The following is a 20,496-nucleotide window of genomic DNA, read 5'->3' as shown; positions in this document are numbered from 1 at the left end:
ACTTCTTTTGTGCAAAGACTTCGCACACAGATTTATTAAAGGAAGACTCTAATCATCATTTGGATGACCATGTAAACCACATCGGTCATTATATGACATTTTAACACTATGTCTATGCTTTGGTGACTCTATGACTATGACGATGAAGTATCACTAGGCCCAGCTGATACTTTGTAGGTCTTTCACTCCGACATTGATGTTGGTAATCTGGAGCTCCTGAAATAGAATGACAATTTGATATATAGTTAAGACGAACTTCATTGACAAAAAGTACAGGGGCTTTTGTAAGGTCTTGCACTGCAACTATAGATATTCAAAAGTAGATACAATGATTTCAACATAGTAATAAATAAGGTATACTATTATGGCCTTAACTACCATTGGCACTACAGTTTCTAACATGAAAACATTCTCTAATCGCACTCTGAAAGGCTAATCTATTCGTAAATAATTGATTTTATCTGTAGAATGAAATTGAGTACAGTCATGCGAAGAGAAGTTTTAAACAAGTGGGATGTAGACAAAAAAAAAGTATTGACATCAGCAAAAGTGGCATTTTTACCTTCGTCGTTGCGTCGAATGAGAAGCTACTGTGCGTGAACCCGTTGATCATGACGGAAGATACCGAGCTAAGACCGAACACCCGAATGGTGCCGAACGTTAACGAGTCGATGCCTCGGTAACCATCGTTTCGTACGACGGTCTGTAGTCCATTCTGCATGTGCGAGAAATATTATCATGGCCATTACAACTTTTTTTCGATCAAGAAGCAAGTTATGAAGGTATATCAACACGCAACAACAAAATGTTTTACATATTTAGAAGATAAACCTTAACCTTTGTCTTTCCATCCCTATTCACATACCAAATATCATTACAACCCATCCAGATGTTCTAAAGTTACTAGCATGCTGACCACAAATATCCGGAAACACAAATACAAAGACAGACATATTTCACAAACGCACACAGATACACAAAAAGACATAATACCACCATTCTTCCTAGAGGTATTAAGTGGATGTTGCATGGGATGATAGTACTCTTATTCAACGATAAGATCTAGAGCAAGTTCGGGTTCATATTTTGGACGTTTGACAATGAATGGTATATACTTACATTATCTGCAACGTACTCAGCCAAGAAGTAGTTACCATTGGCATAAGTATCTGGAAAATGCAAAAAAGCTTTGTCATGAAACGTCCCTGTCACCGTTGCTATCAGAATCATTGCTCCATTGATAACCCATTCTCGTTGTTTAATAACAATGATCTTCAAATCAAACATACGGCTACGTTCATATGAAAAATGATTTTCCATTGGAAACGACAAACAGCCATGCCACGCCTAATGTCATACTGCTCAAACTACTAGTATGGGGGCTTGGCCCTGATGTACTGACCTATGGAGTCACCGTCGTCCCAGAACAGTGTCCCAGTGGCGGGGATGTGGCTATCTGATCCCAGCGCAACTATCAAGCCCATGGGCAGTGTCCGGCTGTGGGTGAGGAAGTCGCAACATCACGTACGTGGTAGTAGAAATTGAGTTGGCGTTTGATACACTTGAAAGATGAAATTTGGAATCCCGTGTCAACTTTTGAATTTGATAACGTTGCAGAGAAGCTAAAGCGTTTTAGATCTCGCCCCTAAATATGTTTCTTAACATCAGCTAGGGTGGGGGTGGTACTCGGGATATAAGAATATGTCTTCCTTTTTATATGAAACTCGCTAATCATATATGTCAGCGCCCCCAGTTTACATCAAAACATGCAAGAGATGAAATATTTTGCTCATTCCTGTCATATTCCTGGCCAACAGGGCCGAATCAACCCCTTCTACTTCCAAAACGTCCCAATTCGAATTCGCCCTGAACCGAAATTCGTCGTGTATACAGGTAAAACCCCAAAGCCATAGAAGAGATCTAGAGGTTTACCTGACGGTTGTTGTCCTTGCCGGTTCCTGGGTGGGTATGACGTAACCCCCGCGCACGTGGATGGGGATGTAATCATGAGGTGCGTTCAACGTCACGTGCGTCATCTGCTGGGAGGGGGACAGCTCAGCGCCCTAGGGGTGGGGACAATGGAGACACATGAGAAGCTGTTTTATTGAAGGGTGGAGAATTGAAAGTGAACTCGCGATCGGTGGTATGTCCATTTTACATGTCGGTTTTCAGTGGAAGAGCTATTTTTTTTAAAATTCAAGGTTAAAGTTTGGACTGGGGTCATTATAAAAGTACATTTTTGTGTTGAGGTGTTTTTGAATGGGTCCATTGAACCTGAGGTGCCACTGGAAGACGTCATTCTCACAGGAGGTAATGTTCAGTTGTTTCACAATGATAGACGCATTTACATGTAGGATAATCAATACAATGGTGTTGAAATAGATGGTAGTTTAACTGACTGAAGTTTAGACGGAGCCTTGTAAAATGAACTGAGGAACGACCTTGGCCAAGAGAGAAATGGGAGTATTTTGTCGGCTTGTTGAATAGTGAGTCCAGCTCTTTTTTTGAAAATGTTGATCGTGAGGAGGGCTTTAGCATTCTTAGGCAGTTCATTCCACAAGTGAACAGTTGAGGGTATGAAGGATCTTTTATACTTTTCAGTTTTACAAGCAATGGAAGTAAGGTTTTGGTTCAGTGCGCGAAGGTTGTAAGGGACCGTATCACAGATACGTGGCGGGATAGTGTTATGTAAGTACAATGGTGCGAGACCATTCATAATTTTCCAAAGTTGAATCAACTGATGCTTTTTCCTTCTGTCCGCTAGTGTGTCCCATGCAACCTCGGCTAACAAGCTCTCATGTTTAGTGCCTCTCATGGCTCCGGTACAAACTCGTGCCGCGGCCATCGGGGCAGACTCAAGAAGATAAGAGTCTTTACCGAGAAGGCAAACACCAAATAATGTCAGCATAGTGATATACAGAGTTTCTAATGTTCCCCGAGGGACAAAATATGATATCCTCTTCAGAAGATTGATTCGCTTCATTGCCTTGGTAATCAATGTAGACACGTGATATGACCAGGACAAGTTTCGTTTCAAGTATAAGCCCAAATGCTTGTGAGAGTCAACTTCCTTAAGCACAACTCCTTTAAAACTAAATCCCAGATGAAATTTACAATCATCCAATTTATTTCATGTATTTATGCTCACCGTGTAGTAGTCGTACCAACGAGCTTTCGGGAAGTAGGCTTCAACTGATGTCATCCCCTATGTGTAGAAAAGAACACAGTCAAGCAATTGTCGTTAAAGTTTGAACGCTACCTATCTCATTAGATACTACGCATGTGAAGTACATCTAAATTTACATACAAAAGAACTCCAGCTAAAACAATGGAGCAGCTGAACGAGTCTAGGTTCGCTCGACTAGGCATGATACAATCGCACGATACGTCACGAATATATGCATGCAAGTTCCAGAGAAAGCTGTTAGGGCGGGGCCCAAACATACACCACGTATTTCTCACATCACAAGCCACCAAAAAAATCAAGTAAAAAAATACAAAAAGATGCAGTCCCAAGGTTGCATACTAGGTGGCCATAAGTCGACCTTCTTCCCAACACGTACTAACGCAGACACACTACACAAATATCATCGTAATCCATCAAGAGATTCTTGAGTTATGCTGACTGCAAAAACCCGAAAACACACACACACAGAAACATCCAAAACAATATCACCATTTTCATGTAGATAACAACAACAACAACAACAATAGCTATAGAAACCCTTACCTCATCGAGAACAGGTGAGAAGAGCAGGGCCGGGCCCCACAGGAACTGCCTGTCGATGGCGTGGGTTTCTGGGTCACTGGTGAACCTGTAGGATAGATATATGATGTATGAATAGTTCTGGTGCACTACGAGGGCAGCATGACATAGACAACAACGTTGCTGCCCGGTCCGGTCACTTTAGGTACGAGAGATTTGCGATGTCTACAGTATTTTGACGTCCTTCTTAGGTCAGTCATGGATGTGTTGTACGACATTCAGCTGTTTGTGTCGAAAACGTTTACTGGATTCTTGCGCAAATGCCTACAGTTGGTTCTGTCATAGTCTCGCTGAAAATTATAACAAATGTGACCACACCGGTGAAAGACACCTTAGAGGCAGTGCCATTATCGACATTTTAATTAAATTTGCTTGAAGACTCATTCAAAGGTTAGCACTACGTACTCATGCAGCAGCGGTCTGACGACAGTAGAGCCCTCTGTGTGCGCCTGATGGAACAGCAGGTACAGGTACGGGTTGAGGGTGTAGCGAACCAGCAGGACCTCCCGGCTGATACGGGCGAACTCCGCATCCCACGCGCCTGGGTCCTGTTCCTATGGGTGAGGAAGGAAAGGTGGGCTTATTCCTCGAGAAGACGTAGCAGCTAGGGTTTTTTCGAGCACATTTGGTGGTGTTTTGTAATGTACGCTTTTCTGAGAGGGGGCACCTTTTACAGACGTGAGTTGGAACTACTAGCACTTGTTGTGATGGCGTTCAGCACCAAGGACAGATGCAGTGTCAAACCACAAGTTGAACACACTACGGCACATTGAGTGTAAACATAGATTCCCAAACATGTTTGTAGCTACGCATCTAGAATAGTTTTTCGTTATTGATGAAGGTGTATAAAAAACAGTATTTGTAAATCAACCGGAAAAGGCTGGTGTTTGCGACGGAGGTATAGAATCTCCTGGACATGCAGTAGCTCTGGATAAACTACGTATACTAGACAAGGTGCAACACTTGTTTGTGAGAGGCGTGAAAGAAGCAATTTACATCAGAATACATCAACCCTCACTGAACCGTGGCGGTGGTAGATTCCGTCTTCCCACCATTTTTGATTCGCTAATGACGTCATCAAACGTCCGACTTCCGGAACATCAACGCAGAGAATCGAAAATCTGATGAAGGCGAGATCGACTGAAAAGTCATGGCGAGTATTTCCTGTGTGTAAAAACCAAGCTCAAACTCTGTAACTACAGTATATATTCTACCAACACAGAGGAGTTTTAATTCGGAGATACGAACTCGCGGTTACGATACGCACACTCTAAACTATATACAAAAGAACTACATTATATATGTAGAAGTATTATTGCCGTACCCTGTAGCCGAGACCGTTGTGGTTCCTAGCGAAGGGGTAGAACGCGCCGAGCTGCATCCAGCGGTTACACTGTTCGTAGTTCGCGTCTCCGTTAAACCCGCAGATATCAGCTCCGCTCTGACAAACACATGGACATTGAGTAATTAATAAGAACATTACTACTTCTTAGTTGTGACTCACAACTTTTTAAGTATTAAGATAAAGAGTGGATACGATATAAGTAGAGTGATGTCGACCATATACTTACGTATGGAATACCGAAGAGACTGAACTCCAACATTCCTGTAGTACAATAGATAGCACACAATTGTGGTTAATGTATGCTTCATTTCATTGTAAAAATGATGATTTGATACAATATATTGATATAACTATATCTCAAAAGCTTTGACCAAAGTAAGGCACCGTAATAACTAGGTAAGGTTGTTCTTTTAATTGTCGATAAACAATTTTATATCCAACTCTTAAAGCTACATACATGTCCCCATATTCCCACTGTCTGCCCAAACCTGTAGTACCCAATATAACACATGCATGACGTACCGACGATGGAGTTCTTGAGGTTGGACCACTGGCTGTAGTTGTCTCCCAGCCAATGGGCGGCGTACTTTCCGGACCCGGGGAACGTGGAACGGGACACCACGAAGGCACGCTTACCTGACGCCTCCTGGACAGCCCTGCAGGTGAGACGTAACAGGTACATTGAGATCAATAACATTGATGTCTCTTCTACACTATAAGGTGTTCGTGGAACACACGAAATGTTGTTTACTGTTATAACTCAATCCTGGCCGAAGATGGATCTGTATGAAATTTGGTATGTAGATAGGTGACGAATAAACATTGTACATGACCGTTTATGAGATTCATAGAACGTCTGTTTTTTGTTTGTATATTTCCTCGTAGCATCTTAAAGCGTTCTATGCATGTACATCAACGATTAAAACAATGCGTATTGAGGTATGATTTATTTTAGCAGAGTTGTCATCATTCCTGTAGTTATTCATTTCTTTATTCTTTTTTCATAGGCAAAAGATAAATACCTTATTTCTATGAAAACGCATCTGTTAGATCACAAACTACAGCGAAGGGCCACACAAACGTCTAAACCAATGGAAAGTACAAAGAATGATCCCTACTGGAATGTAGGCGGTGACTGTGCCCAGCCAAACAGACTGTGTGTGTCGTACATGTTCCCGATGTACGTCTTAAAGTCTGGACACAGCGTCTTATCCGCCAAGTCTCCCCAGATCTCTATGTACATGCAGAGAGAGAATGTAACTGTCATTTTATGAAACGATAAGATTGATTAATATTGTTAGAAGGAACACTGCAGATGGAATGAAGAAATGGGGGGCTAGAAATACTATGTGTTCAATCTATACCCATCCTAACACTGTGCAAATGGTCATTATTTTAAGAGAGCAACTTTTCCATTGTACTTGACATTGTTCTGTTAGTGGCTTCTTCTTTTTATGGATATATGGAACAACAACGTGTTCCTTAGTTTTATCTCTCGCCGTTTTTGCCAATAGGGCACGTCGTAGGTTGGATGTTCTAAAGCCGGGATTCTTTGCTACATGTGTGTCAATTAGGGCTGGGTACCGGTACAGAAAATTCAGGTCCAGGTCCGGTTCAGGTCCAAAGGATCAGGTCCAGGTCCGGACCTGAACCTGGACCTGATGCAGTATGACTCATACCAATGGTCCATTTCACTACAAAGAAATCTGTTTGGTGGAGTATTAGACTTACACTGACGTTTTAAAATCCTACAACGCTAACTGCACCTGTACGATTGACGGTAAAACTTGGTAGAAATTACTGTAAACTCTACTCTACTTCACTCTTGTTATTTTCTTCCACCTGCAAGCGTCAAAACGTGTGAATGCCTGATAAAATAATCTGTTAATTTTCTAATCGGTCCAACATCCGGTCCACCTAATTTTTTCAGGTCCGGTTTTTCTGGACCGGTCCAATAAGAAAAACCGGTTTTGTACCGGTACGCTGTACCGATACCCAGCCCTAGTGTCAATGTATCTACCCGTTTGTTACTTACTCGGTAAGAAGGGAGGTTGGTTGATGTTGTTCTGAGCACAGCCGACTATCGAACCTGTCCCGAAGTTGGCCGGTTCGTTCATGTCCTGGAGGATACATAAAGGTATTTATTAAGGGTATTCAATCATTTCCTATAGCATATTTAAGATGAGATTTTTGCTTACCAGTTGCAATCCCACGTGGCCGACGCAAAAATGGATTAAGGCCAAAAGTGACATTATAGCAGATGAAAAATACAATATAAGCATACATTTTATGATGATTTGATCTATATGTAACTCCAGGCACTGTGGTGTAGTGTGTTTGACAGCATATTATAGATCATCATTGCCAAGCTGCCTTTGGAAGAGAGTTATAAGAATTTTACAAAATCGTGATCAATTATGGATAAGTTAATGTTTATTTCTAATCTGACTGTCTTGAATTATCTGTAAATATTCATAATGCGTGCTCATAGTGCGATAACATGTTCAGATAAAGAAAACTTACGATCCACAGTCCGTCGTACGGAATGACGCCGAAGAACTCCTTACAGAGGGTGATCCAGTAGTCGTGGCAGTACGGGCTGGTGTAGTCTGGGAACACAGACGCGCCTGGAGGCCATACCTGGGGAGAGACGCCAGAAAGTCACAAACTCACACAACAATTTTCTTGTTAACATTTGACCCATGAGAACTATTGAAACTGAAAAACGTTAAGTATACAGATTTCCTTATCGACAATTGCAAGGTACTCAATGTACGTTTCTGGGTAAAATGTAAATATAATCGAAGAAAACGTCTAATGTGTTCCATAACTTTCTGCATTTCTTTCCTCTGTACAGTGTCGACTATTCAATCCTTGCTTTAATACGAATACTTCTGTCATGACGCTTTGCTATGGATGTACAACTATTATCAGGTACATGAACGTATAATATGGCCTGGGTACCATCTTATTTCTACCGGGGCTCCTTACACTCGCTAGCCTACGTATAACATATATTATCACACAAGATCTCAGTATAGAATAAAGTTAAGTGGCGGACACGGAAAAGTTAACAAAAGAATACAGATTTACGGAAAACAGGAAACACAAAGTGATGAATGATAAAAGTTATAGTATCTAAGTTCTGCATAGAATCTTGACTTTCTCTACCTTGCCCAGTGCGGGTGTACGTCCGTCCGATTCGTTGATCCAGACGCCCATCTCCTGTCCCAGATCGTACGGACGGTAGTTGGACCTCTCGGTCGTGATGCAAGGGTCCTGGAATGATACAAACACGTAAGACACAAAATATAGGTAAATGCGATTTCTATTATAGAATACTTTTATACCTTATGCATTTGTGATCAACTCATGTGTCTTGCATTAAGGGTAACGTCACATTTCCACAAAGGGGTCAGCCCAGCCAGTTTGGGGGGAACGAAAAGAACGGCATAAAAGACATCAAAAACAAAAAACGGACTAAAAAATATTCAACTTGATGACTTGTGTAGCACTTATTTTCATAAACTTTAATTGTTCGTTTTCGCAAATAGCCCAGCCGGGCCCGGGGTAGGAAATGTGACGTGGGCCTAGGGACAAGTCTTACTACTTACTAATAAATTTAGATAGTTGTGTTTTGATGGTGAAAACTTTGTATTTCCTAGCTACAATTAAGACTGTAATGTACAGGACTGCCGTTCTTTGCTGACGTACCAGAATAGTGACGAAGTGCATGCCGTGGTCGTTCCTCAGCCTTCTGACGTAATCAGGGTAACCTGCATACGTCACGGGGTCATAGGTGAAGTCCATCTGTTCGTCCATGTAGTCAATGTCACCGAACTGGACGTCCTGAAAGTCGAACAAAAAGATATATCAAGTCAAGCTTTTTACCGTTTATAGGCTATCAAATATGTAGACTGAATATGTAGAGTGAATATAACGTTATTGTCACTCGCATAAGGCGAGTCATGTATAGTCATGCGATCGGTGTGCGATGGCAAACTTAGGATAGCCGTGCGCATGTTGTGGAAAGTTTAGTTGTCTTATTACGGAAAATGTTGTCTTCCTTAGATCCTTGTCACCGGTTAGTTCTGTCACAGCCAGCTTAAATATCCTACGCCAGTCAAAATCCTAACGCAAGAACACTCTGAAGATCCCTGATTCTCACATTGTCCAGACATATGATAACTCTCCTTCCAACAACAGTAAGGCCATGTTGATTTGATTATATGGATGACATCCGCGCTCGCACCAATTTTCAGCCATTTCCAAAAAAAAAAAGTTTTTGACCACATAGTAAATTGTGCAAAGCAGCTGTAAAATGAGCATATATATGCCGTAAATTGGAAAAAAAGTATCAGAAAACAGATAACTAATGCCATAGAATGCCAAAATAAATCTTAAGTCAAAGAATAAGATGTGAAAAAAAATCTATTGTTGGTAGGGGTAGGTACCAGTACAGAAAACGTAGGTACAGGTTCCTTTCAGGTCCAGAGGATCATTTCCAGATCCGGACCTGAACCTGATTGTCTGTGGAAGCTTGATAATTTGCTATACTCAAAACAATGATAATTGGTCAATTTTGCTACAAAGGAATCTGTTTGGTGGATTATCTGACTCCCACTGGCGTTTTAAAATCCCATCTCCAAGTAATCAAGTTTCTGTTCCTTTGACTGTAGAAACTTGGTGCAAATGACTTTAAACTCTACTCGACTTCGCTCTTGTTGTCTTCTTAGCCCGGTAAGACCTCAAACGCTTGCCGACATAGTGTGTCCATTTTCTGATTGGCGAAACCGGTTTCACTGATTTTTTTCAGGTCTTTTTTTCGGATCGGTCCAATAAGAAGAAAAAAACGTTTTGCACCTGTACGATGTACTGGTCCCTACACCTAACTGTTGGTATACCGTACTATGTGTGTTTAGTCCTATGTTCAACCTTCCTGACCACTTAGATTTCATACTTAAGTCAACTTTATTTTTTGGCCAAACTTTTTTTTTATTCGCTCGCTCGCATCAGTTTTGGAGTTCCCAGAGGACGTCATCCATATAATCAAATCAACATGACCTAAGGCTATGGAACAAACTATGAGAAAATAGCAACCTTTAAAGATGGACAGAAGTTCAAATGTGAAATGAATTCTTTCTTCAGCGCACACTGACAGCATTATGTCTACAAGCAGTCCAACTGCTAATGCTGAATGAAAATTGATATAGATTTCTTTTTTTTTTTAAATCGTAGGGCAGGCTACGACAAAAGTGACTGTATCGTATCAGCCACCGTCACCAGAGCTGAAAACTTTAATAGGAGAAACATTCAACGCATACAAACAGTGGCATGGCAGCGTTCTTTATACCCCCCTCACATTAGGCGCGATTCGATCGGACGACGAGTCTACGAGCTCTAATTTACGAGGAGGCATGACCCTGATGCCGACGAAGAAATGGCAGAGTTCCTCCTTCCCGTCAGGGTCATGCCTCCGCGTAATTTAGAGCCCGCAGACCCGTCGTCCGATCGAATCGCGCCTGATGTGAAGGGGGTATAAGGACATCGCTTTACCAATAGGAAAACTCACATGGGGGATATCGTAAGCACGGATCCTGTCGATAGTGTCACTGACTGTAGCCAGACTGTTGTACCCATAACGGGACAGCTGGAACCCGAGGGACCAATATGGCGGCATAAACGGCCGTCCGATCGCCTAAAAGACGGTAGAAAAGATGCTTATCTTCATGTTTATCATACAATAGCGATACATACAGCAAGACAACAGAAAGGAAGTCACTGAAACAGAAGAGTTGATATTCAAGTTGCGATATGTCTATCGCCTTTCCATCTTGTACCATCCAGTAATATCTTCCCGTATTCTTCGCTGATCCAAAGCGTTCAATGCTGACACATGGAAATGCTCAGGCATTTCTTTAGCTTTACTTCAGTGTGAGAGAGACCATAGTTGTTGAAAAGTCAAGGTACCATTTCTCTTCCATAAGTACACTTCGCAAGTTTGTTTAATACAGGTAATCAAAGGTAGTTTTATAAAAGGATTCATGAGGAAATAAGGGTTGACGAGGACTAACGTCATCAGTTCGGATCATGATGTTGTTACCTCCGTGTACTGCTGTACCACGTTCTCCGGAGTTGGTCCCAGGAACATGTATAAATCTAGCACACCTCCGATGGTTCTGTAGATCATCGCAGGTGCAGGAGTCAAGGTCACATCTGGGGTCATAAAACAACGACATAGTTGAAAATGTGAATAAAAAAGTTCAAGTCAAGTTTACGTTTCAAAGAGTAATATGCAACACTTGAAGAAGACGCATACGACCATTGTAACATTAGGCCGAGCAGAGGGTTACAGTTCTAGCAGTATACTTTGGAACAATTGCAAAATGCCCTAACTTAGCTGCTTTGAAGGCCACGGACTTCGAAGTTTTAGGACTCAAAGAAAAATTCATAGCAACTATAATTGATGTTACTGATGAATGGTCTAAACAAACAAACAAACAAACAAACAAATAAACAAACCCGACCTTGTGCAGCACTGTTGAGGATGAGTACACCGTGAGCATTATTGTCATCCTCCACACTCATGTAGAACGGATGGACCCCGTACAGGTTCCCTTTGTACTGTAAACAGGAAAGGCAACATTGTACCCGTAGTCTTTATCGCTTTCTTACCGTAATATCAACGTATCGCTAATGTTCTTTTTTGCTTTTATAAATGTTAGAATTGACAAAATGCAAGGCTTATAGAACAAGATTGCAAGGCGTGTGTTTAGAGTGAAAAAAAAACTGAAAATGTTTGTCCAATCTTGAATTGTCACGTATGACCATGTGTTGATTAAGAGTTAATGACCCGTCCTGAGGTGTATACAGCTAATAATTTACCGGTGATACATGTCAGAATGTATATATTTGCACTGAATTTTGTTAAAAAAGAATAATATTTCAAAAAGAGAACACTGTTCAGATGGACATTCTGGTGGATGTCAATTTACGTAAAAATTTTCACGTTGCAAACACGAGACCGGCACTTGGACAGATAAGAACGTAGCACACAGCTGTCACGTCCGCCTTTACCGCCTCCTTATCGAGATCAAATATTGAATTCCGGACACCGACCACACAACACCCGCTACATACCTTTTAGTCAAAAGGTTTCCACTGATAAGCGCGTGCGTAATTCAAATGTTATGGTCATATTTAGAAACGAGGAAATTAAACTGATGCTCACGACATAAACGGAGATGGATTGAGAAGCATATATATGCTATGGATTGCAAAAACAAATATCGAAAAAACTTATACTACTGTCATAGAACATTCCAAGACTTGTACCCTGCTTTCTCAACCGTCACCCTTAGTTCCTGACCGCCCTGTTTATAAACATTAATGAGCTTACCCTTATATATGCGAGACCCTTTTGAAAATTGAAAGGCCTATTCTCTGATTGGCTGACAGCTGGTTTGGGTGTGTGGGGCGTCCGCAGGAGCTTAGAGTGAAGGTTGAGAAAGCAGGGTACATTCAGAAAGGCGGTTTCGCTGTTGGATGTCCCTGCGTAAGAGAATAAATCAACATGGCCTAATCATGACCCCCGTTACCTACCGCTGGCGGCTGGTCCCGTGAGTACATGCCCCATGTCTGGTAGCTCATGTCGTGTTGATACGACTTGTGCTCGTGCTCGCCGAACCCGTACACTTTCATGGACGGCAGCTTGGTGGCGATCTGTAGGAACTGGTCCTCAAACACCAGCCCTCCCATAGAAGTGTCGAAACTACACATGTACAATGTAAGAATAGCATTTGTAATTGTTATTGCTATTAGAACAAACATGCAAGCAGAGAAAAACATTATAGACAACAGCTTTGCAGGAACTCGCAATAGAACACAAGTCCTACCATGCCAAAAGCCTATCTACAACAAGGGAGAACAATACATGTTTATTGTTTCAAAACAAAAAATACGAGTAAGCAAGAAGGACCTGAATTGTTTACAATATATTTACGATAAGCAGGGAGGGCGTTCAAAGTAACAAGGTATGACAGACTCTTTACCCGTCAGTCATACCTCATAAAACTGTTAGAATATGCAAAAAAGTACAGTACCCTTTAAACTTGACATTGGCTTTTCAAAGTTATCTTTGAAATAGAATTGTCAAATCATCATTGAAAATTCCAACCAGAAACAACCAATTTGACAAACGTTGTGTCATCTTTAGTCGGAAGCTGAAGGAATAGTGCTTATGAAAGATAGCACATTCAGCACCAAGGACAAGACTAACTTGTACAATACTGTAAATGCATTGAAGTTCGCGGGGATTTAATTTCGCGGTAGCGGGAAAAGGGACTTTTCTCGGTGGATTTAATTTCGCGGTAACACCATAGACTGCAGTCTAATACCATAAGAGAAAAATATTCGCGGTGGTTTTAAGTTCGCGGTGAAGTGGTCACCGCGAAAACCGCGAACATTAATCCACCGCGAACATTTCTACATTTACAATAGTAGATCTTAGGGTCAGAAAAATTGTTTTGCTACCACATAACAAAGAGATCAGAATTTTCCTGGTTCTGTCTAACTTACAGCGTGGCTCCAGTGTCTGTGCGGGTGATGTTGAAGGTAAAGGTCGGGTCGTTTGCCCAGGTGAAGTTGTACAGAGCTTTGGTCATCGGTTTTGGTGGTGTACCGATGTCCAGGGGCACCTCGAAACGGTTGTCGTTGGGGTCATAGAACTACACGAAAAGCAACAAGACATTTAAAGATATAGAAATGGAATGGCTATAGTAGAATAGTGGTCCCATTTTTCATGGTCCCTCTCCTTATTGTGACTACTAGTTGGTAACGTTAGAAGTGAACCAATCAGTTGAAGCTAATCACTATATTGGATTATATACTTATAAATGATCTTTAGACTGTACTAGGTGTCTTGCAATTCTTCGCCCTATTGTTACGAGCGGCAATAAAATGCACCATTAGTTTGATTTAAGAGCGATGGAAAATTCTAAGAAGATACGAGCAAACTGATACCTTGAAGTGAATCCTGAAGTCGGACTGGTACTCCACGAGGAAGGCCAGCGGGTCCACCTCCCCGCCGAACATCGCGTTCCCCCCGACCCGCTTCAGGCTGAAGAGGAGACCGTTGGGAAGGTCCACGGGCGCTCCCACCGCCTGGGTCAAGACTCATATGTGTCAACAAAGATTTTACACCACAAAAAGTTATTTGACAAAGCGACTAATGCTAAACCAATACAATCCTACATTTTCGCCATAAGGCCACAGCAAATTCTGTGGATGACATCCTTTTCAGGTTGAGGAAATGGGGCGGAAAAACGGTTACAAAAAACAACATTGCTACATTTCCAAAACAGACACCATAAATGTTGTAACAACATTTGAAGGGAAAAAACATGGTATCACAGCCAACAAAGCATTCATTCCTGTATTGAAGACATGTACTGGTGTAGGGAAAGTAACGCTTGTGAGGTAGACTGGTATTACTAACAAAGCTGGTAACTACACTCATGGCTTCCATATTGGTGCCACTTTTACAACTATCTAACTAGTTTCCCTTCTACAACTACAGCCCTGACGACCTCGCTAGTGTCACTTCTACAATCACAGGCTACAACACAACATATTTGCTCATTTTGGTAATTTTTCGTCATGATAAACATCTCCAAAGAAGAAAAAAAAATTTTTTTCTGAAATCAGGCAAAAATTAATGAGCCCGCGGATGTCATTCGTGACCTTACCATCCTGTGACCTAACCTAGAAGCGGGAAGAAGCAGAACTTCTATGCTAGACTAGATCTAGATCGATAATTTTCAATGTATGTTTTGTCATTGTTGTGACCTGTAGAAATGATGCAATTCATATGTGTGGCTGCAATGTTCCTTCATGCAAATAAACTATTCAACATATTAAACCGTTCGTCACCTGGTAGCCTCGTTCTGGTGGGAAATAGCAGCGGGGCACGCCGGGAAGGCTGGCGGCGCCCATTGCGCAGCCGCGGTCCGCACACTTGATGGGGTTGAGCCCCTCTGGAGTACAGTCCACCCTGTACGTCTCCTCCCCTCCCACGTCATCAAACGTGCCGTTATAGAAGCACCAGGGGGTGTTGGGGACGGAGCTCTCGCACCTGATATTTTTATGGCATCATTAAGTTCAAAATATGAAACAACCAAAATCAGTGTCACTGACGAAAGATACTGTAAATGCATTTAAGTTCGCGGGGATTTAATTTCGCGATAGCGGGAAAGGACTTTTCGCGGTGGATTTAATTTCGCGGTAACACCATAGACTGCAGTCTAATACCATTATAGAAAAATATTCGCGGTGGTTTTAAGTTCGCGGTGAAGTGGTCACCGCGAAAACCGTGAACATTTGTCCACCGCGAACATTTCTGCATTTACAGTAACGGACGTTATGATTATCTGAAACGTCTGACCGTTTCCAAAATTATATCTAGCTGTTTGAGTAACTACTTTTTTTGCGTACCTGAATGTCTAGCCTTCATTGACGTAACCAAATTTTATTTGTAACTTATTCTCAAAATTATTTATTTTGATGTCCACTTCAGAAATTTTATATTGCATATATTCATAACAATTGACGATATTGCAAATGTTATAAAAAAATTCGCAGTGACCTGGAATGGACTCTAACGTCTCTAAACCCAGGTTTAGTTTTATGTACAAGTAGTTTATCTATTTTTTTTAGATTAATTCATGTGTGCACTCGGTAATAATGAATCATGTTGAATTGTAACTATCTCAATCATGAATGTAGTATATTTTCAAAGAAATGAAAACAAAACAAACGAACCAGATGCAGCCCAGTGCCTCGCAGTTTCCCTGGGTCGCGCCGCCGCCGGGGTAGCAGTCAATACGGTTAGACTCGACAATGTCGGTGGGACAGACGCCATTGCCGCCCAGGCCTCCTGTGCCTATGACTGAAATGATATCCAATAACATAACTTCACAGTCATAACGCAATATATACCGGGCGATTTTCAAGATCTTGTTCGTCACGACTACGTCTACCTCAAAGTTAGCCACTTAAGCTGATTAGGGTTGTTTGTAATATTTACGTAGAACGAGATGCTCTTTGAAGGTGAATAAAATGTTGGAGATGCATGGAGTTTCCATGATATCGAGGACGAAGTGAATCTATGACAAAAATTCTATGAAGTGAATCTATGACAAGGCATCGGAGGTATAATAGTAGTACACCGTATGGTTTTCAACTTTGAGTGATTGTTTTTGAAATGCTGACACAAAAGTCATCCTAGAAACGGATTGTTTTTCAACTCACGATTTGTCTATCTGAGGGTCAACGACGTACAAGCAAACTATCAATAAATTGCGATTTTATTACAGTTGTAGAAGATAAAGGAGTAAGCTTTGGCGTCGGACGTGGCGCAACTGGTAGAGCGTTCGGCTTGGAATCTTATAGGTCCTCATTTCGATGCCCGCCGTGCCCCCGACGTTGTGCCCTTGGGAAAGGCACTTTACACGACCTTCCTCACTTCATCCAGGTATGCGTACCTGACTTCAGTCTGGGAGGTAAAAAAACTACCTTTACCTTCTGTGTGTACGTATGTGGCACTGTTTAATATAAGTTACAAAACTTGAGTGCACTGCTACATTGTCCTCGTCTGTTCAAAAGCAAATAAAAAATTTAAAAAAAGATTTGACATAGACAAAAGAAAGCACCGTACCCGAGCCGCCCGTCTGGTTGTAGAAGCACCACGGCGGTCCCTCGTACGACGCCGGACACCAGAAGCAACCCTTCTGCTCACAGCTGTGCTGGTTCGACCCGTGCTCGGGATGACAGTCGACTCGCTGGGACTCGGGGATGACGCTGTTCACGGCCGAGCAGGTGTAGGCGCCTTGGGTGTGCTGGCCACCTGGGACGACCACGTTCGAGTCGAAGAAGCACCAGGGCGTGTTGGGGGTGGTGGCGGGACACCAGACGCAGCCTCGGGCCGTGCAGCTTCCCTCGGTGGAGCCAGGCTCGGGGTGGCAGTCCTGCCGCTGGTACTCGGGAATACAGGACGGGCAGATGCTGTTGTCGCACGACCCTGGTGCAGGGGTGTTCGAACCGAGAGCCTGAGCGTCAAAGAAACACCAAGGAGGGCCTTGGTAGGATGACTCGCACCACATGCATCCTCTAGCCGTGCATGAAGCCTCGGTGGACCCATGCTCGGGGTGGCAGTCCTGCCGCTGACTCTCCGGGACGGTAGAGGGACAGGTCTGGGCAGTGTAGCCCAGGGCGCCTGTCAAAAGCGTCGTCAACACCGTTAGCTTTAGTAACACCATTCTGGTGGTGATAGTTCTTACAAATGCTTCAGACTGAGAAGACTGCACACGCGACCTCTTGTGTTATTATAGGCTACCGTGGAGGAAGTTACATCATGCTTGTACACCTCAAGTCACCTTGTCTTATCAGACGAAGGACGTCACACAACTATCAGTGGCTATTTTTAATGCAAAAGTGCAAAGTTGTCAACTTCACAGCCAAGACATTTTGTTGAACTGTGTTTAAAGGTTTAGGTCACCAAAGTAGTGGGGTTGTGTGGGGGAAGGGCAGAGTTTTCCGAACCCATGACCCAGGGTTCTGGGTTCAAATCCGTCGATAAACCCTTAGGAAAGGCTTTATATGTCTGTCAAGAAATGCCATCGATACCATATTTCATAAGAACAACAACTGTTCTATGTAGAAGACTATAATATTCAGAAGAAAGTGGATGTGAAAAGTTGCAGAGGCTAATATCCGTCTCGTGAATCGTCGTTGCCTTTTAGAACGGTCGACGCTAGATCGATGACCGGTCAAATACTACTTCCGAGCGTTTCATAACATTAGCGGGGGGGGCTGACAAGTAGCAAACATTTCTATAAAGCAACATTTCAATTACAACTCTTCGACTGTGTCGTGAGAAGTTAAAACAAGATTATCGAAAAAAAATCACCAACCGGAGTTTGTACCCAAGTCGACACCCCTTAGATTCATCATACAATGCAATTTGTAGAGTTGTGAAGTCTCAAAGTCCATTAGCCTACAGGAAGGTAACGTTACGTGATAGAACGTGCGAATACACCGCCTGGATAAGCAATCACTTATGATTATTTGCAGATCAGCAAACTCGCGTGACGGGGGAGGGCTAGGGGCGTGCTTAAGGTCTGGCGACCTTCGGGACATCTGTGCGATTCGCAGACGACACTCTGGGGATCTAATATGTCACGATGCTACAATGCGCTCTTTACATTCTTTAAGATTTAATTTTTAAAAATGTATGCTATTTGTTTAATGATTTTGAAGGAGCGTCCCTCATATTTTCCGACGTTATTTTTCTGTGAGTTAGGGGTTGTTTTCCTGATAAAAAAAGCGATTAAGTTATTTACACACAACAAATGTAATGCTGACTAGATTCTCAATGTACGTTGTGTAATTCCGTATCTGTGGACTTTACCCTACAGAAATACACGATGAATGTTCTTCCACGTGTTTCTTAGCAGGGTAGAGTTACGTGGGTTTTCTGTCCAATTACTAGCTGCAGGTTTATTTTACGTTTTAAGAGGAAAGGCAGAGTTGCCAAACTTATTAGAGAAATGTCGTGTATTTCATTTCTACATATAACGTAATATTTCCATTATCAATTTCAATGAATTTAAACATCCGTATCCTCTTTGTAAGCCTTGTACGATTTTCTCTTTCCTGAAAAGCGAAGATTTTGTAATTTGACGTTCCTTTTGCAAAGTTTCATTCTAACGGCAATAGAGGCTCTGTTCCATCATTCTGTTTTCCTAGCGGATAGGTAATAAACTGCAGAAGACACTGATCCATTACACATAACGTTACATACATGTCCTTGGTGCTGAACAATATCTACACATTGACAACATACCTGCCTCTGATGGCAATGACCACTATCGTTCGATAAAGAGATCGACATATATAACATACACAAACACACTCACACACACAGACACACACAGACGCAAACACACACGACATGAACACAAATTTTCCACCCTCATCGTTCATCTTATGTTGCTGATATTCACAATAATTCACCTCGAAACTGGCTGCATCTTTCGAATCAAAACTGCCTTTAATCATCATGAGGGTAAAAACGGATAAGCCTTGATTGACAAGACTGCGGTAGGATTACATATGAATGCCAATAGAGTTTACTAACCGGACAACTTCCTGTTGACATGAGATGATCAGAGATTGTGAGACATTTGAAGCATTTCCATCCGAGACTTTCAGGTATATGTATTTACAACCAATTTTAATGCAAATGTAGTATCTTTTAGTTGACAGTCAATCGATATCGATTCCAGTGGTTTCTCAGAATTGTTAGTTGTAGTTGTAATAAATGCGAACCTGAAGAACTGGCGTAGTGTCATAGTATTGGCACGCATAACACCATTCTCGAAAAAACAATCTATCATTGTGCTCTGTTATTGGAAGTGTTATTTCACATGAATAATTTTTGTACCTCCCAGCCCATCTGTTTATAAATACATGGTGCATGAATAACATATCATTGTCCAGTCTGCATCATTTAGCTGTAGGCAAGCGAGCCTGTCACGAGCGCTCTTACCACGACCATCACGACTTCAGAGCTCGGGTACAGACTCGGGTCTGTGTCGTTCTCTTGTGCCATGTCGTCTGTCTCAGTAGCCGTATCAGGGTTATTGACGTCACTGTACATGTCCGGTGTTGGCGTCAACTGCGTCACATTAGTGGCAGGTGGGGCATTGAACGCTGACGTCTCCTTGTACGTAAAAGCTTGTACGTAAAAGAATGAAGGCTGTCTTCTGTCGCTGTGAACAGGGTCTGAAAAGCTTCATAGCATGCAAATTATCACACATAACGGGGACCGCCCTAAGAATCCACACGCGAAATCATTAGAAATTCTAGCAGTTCTTTGTTACAAAACAAAGGAGGCTAGACAATGTCTGGTGCGTGATTGCTTATTTGGTTAAAGTGCATAACGATGCTGTGTCTGTAACGCTAAATACGGCCCTTGTGGCGAACACAACATGCAACCGTTGTACCTTTGGCCTTTCGTATAGGCTAATGTATGTCGTAGTTTTAGACGTAGTTGAGTCAGACCGTACCTCAGATGTGACCGACGTAGTTGCAATTGGGGTTAATTTGACGTAGTTCAGCCAGGCCGTACTACAGGCAACTACGGCGTACTTGGGAAAGTCAAGTATTATGAAAGCATCGTTATCCCAGGAGACTTCTGAGGTAAGAAAACAGCAATTTCTGGTAGAAACATGGCGGGCCCCAGGTTCTTAAGACAAGACAGGAGAGAAAATATCGAATCAAGAATGAAGACCTTTATTGTACACACATACCCACTGGGTTCAGTACA

General features: G+C 42.2%; 1 protein-coding gene across 1 annotated transcript; it reads right to left on the bottom strand.

The window, feature by feature from the left end:
* Positions 1 to 2: 2 nt before the first annotated feature.
* LOC118416438 (maltase-glucoamylase, intestinal-like) lies at positions 3 to 17,476 on the bottom strand. The gene is made up of 25 exons (XM_035821537.1): positions 16,825 to 17,476; positions 15,930 to 16,056; positions 15,042 to 15,243; positions 14,133 to 14,273; positions 13,689 to 13,837; positions 12,714 to 12,882; positions 11,639 to 11,735; positions 11,215 to 11,327; positions 10,684 to 10,809; positions 8,826 to 8,960; positions 8,283 to 8,390; positions 7,635 to 7,751; positions 7,147 to 7,231; positions 6,230 to 6,344; positions 5,634 to 5,767; positions 5,338 to 5,372; positions 5,091 to 5,207; positions 4,172 to 4,320; positions 3,731 to 3,815; positions 3,149 to 3,205; positions 1,933 to 2,063; positions 1,403 to 1,497; positions 1,120 to 1,169; positions 563 to 715; positions 3 to 216 (listed from the first exon to the last, which is right to left on the bottom strand). The coding sequence occupies exons 1-25, from the start codon at positions 17,423 to 17,425 to the stop codon at positions 154 to 156; spliced, it is 3,354 nt and encodes a 1,117-aa protein (XP_035677430.1). The 5' UTR covers positions 17,426 to 17,476; the 3' UTR covers positions 3 to 153.
* Positions 17,477 to 20,496: the final 3,020 nt, after the last annotated feature.

This window comes from Branchiostoma floridae, chromosome 5 (genome assembly GCF_000003815.2).
Source record: "Branchiostoma floridae strain S238N-H82 chromosome 5, Bfl_VNyyK, whole genome shotgun sequence".
Taxonomy (NCBI): Eukaryota; Metazoa; Chordata; class Leptocardii; order Amphioxiformes; family Branchiostomatidae; genus Branchiostoma; species Branchiostoma floridae.
The sequence above is the reverse complement of the archived record's forward strand: the minus strand, read 5'-3'. Positions and strand labels throughout refer to the sequence as shown.

Excerpts from the sequence above, each read along its gene's own strand:
- LOC118416438 (XM_035821537.1), bottom strand. The coding sequence starts at position 17,425 with ATGGTGTTACTAAAGCTAACGGTGTTGACGACGCTTTTGACAGGCGCC. Across the intron at positions 12,883-13,688 it reads ACAGACACTGGAGCCACGCT|TTTCGACACTTCTATGGGAG; the intron begins GTAAGTTAGACA and ends GTACATGTGTAG. Across the intron at positions 10,810-11,214 it reads TGGTACAGCAGTACACGGAG|GCGATCGGACGGCCGTTTAT; the intron begins GTAACAACATCA and ends ACCGTCTTTTAG.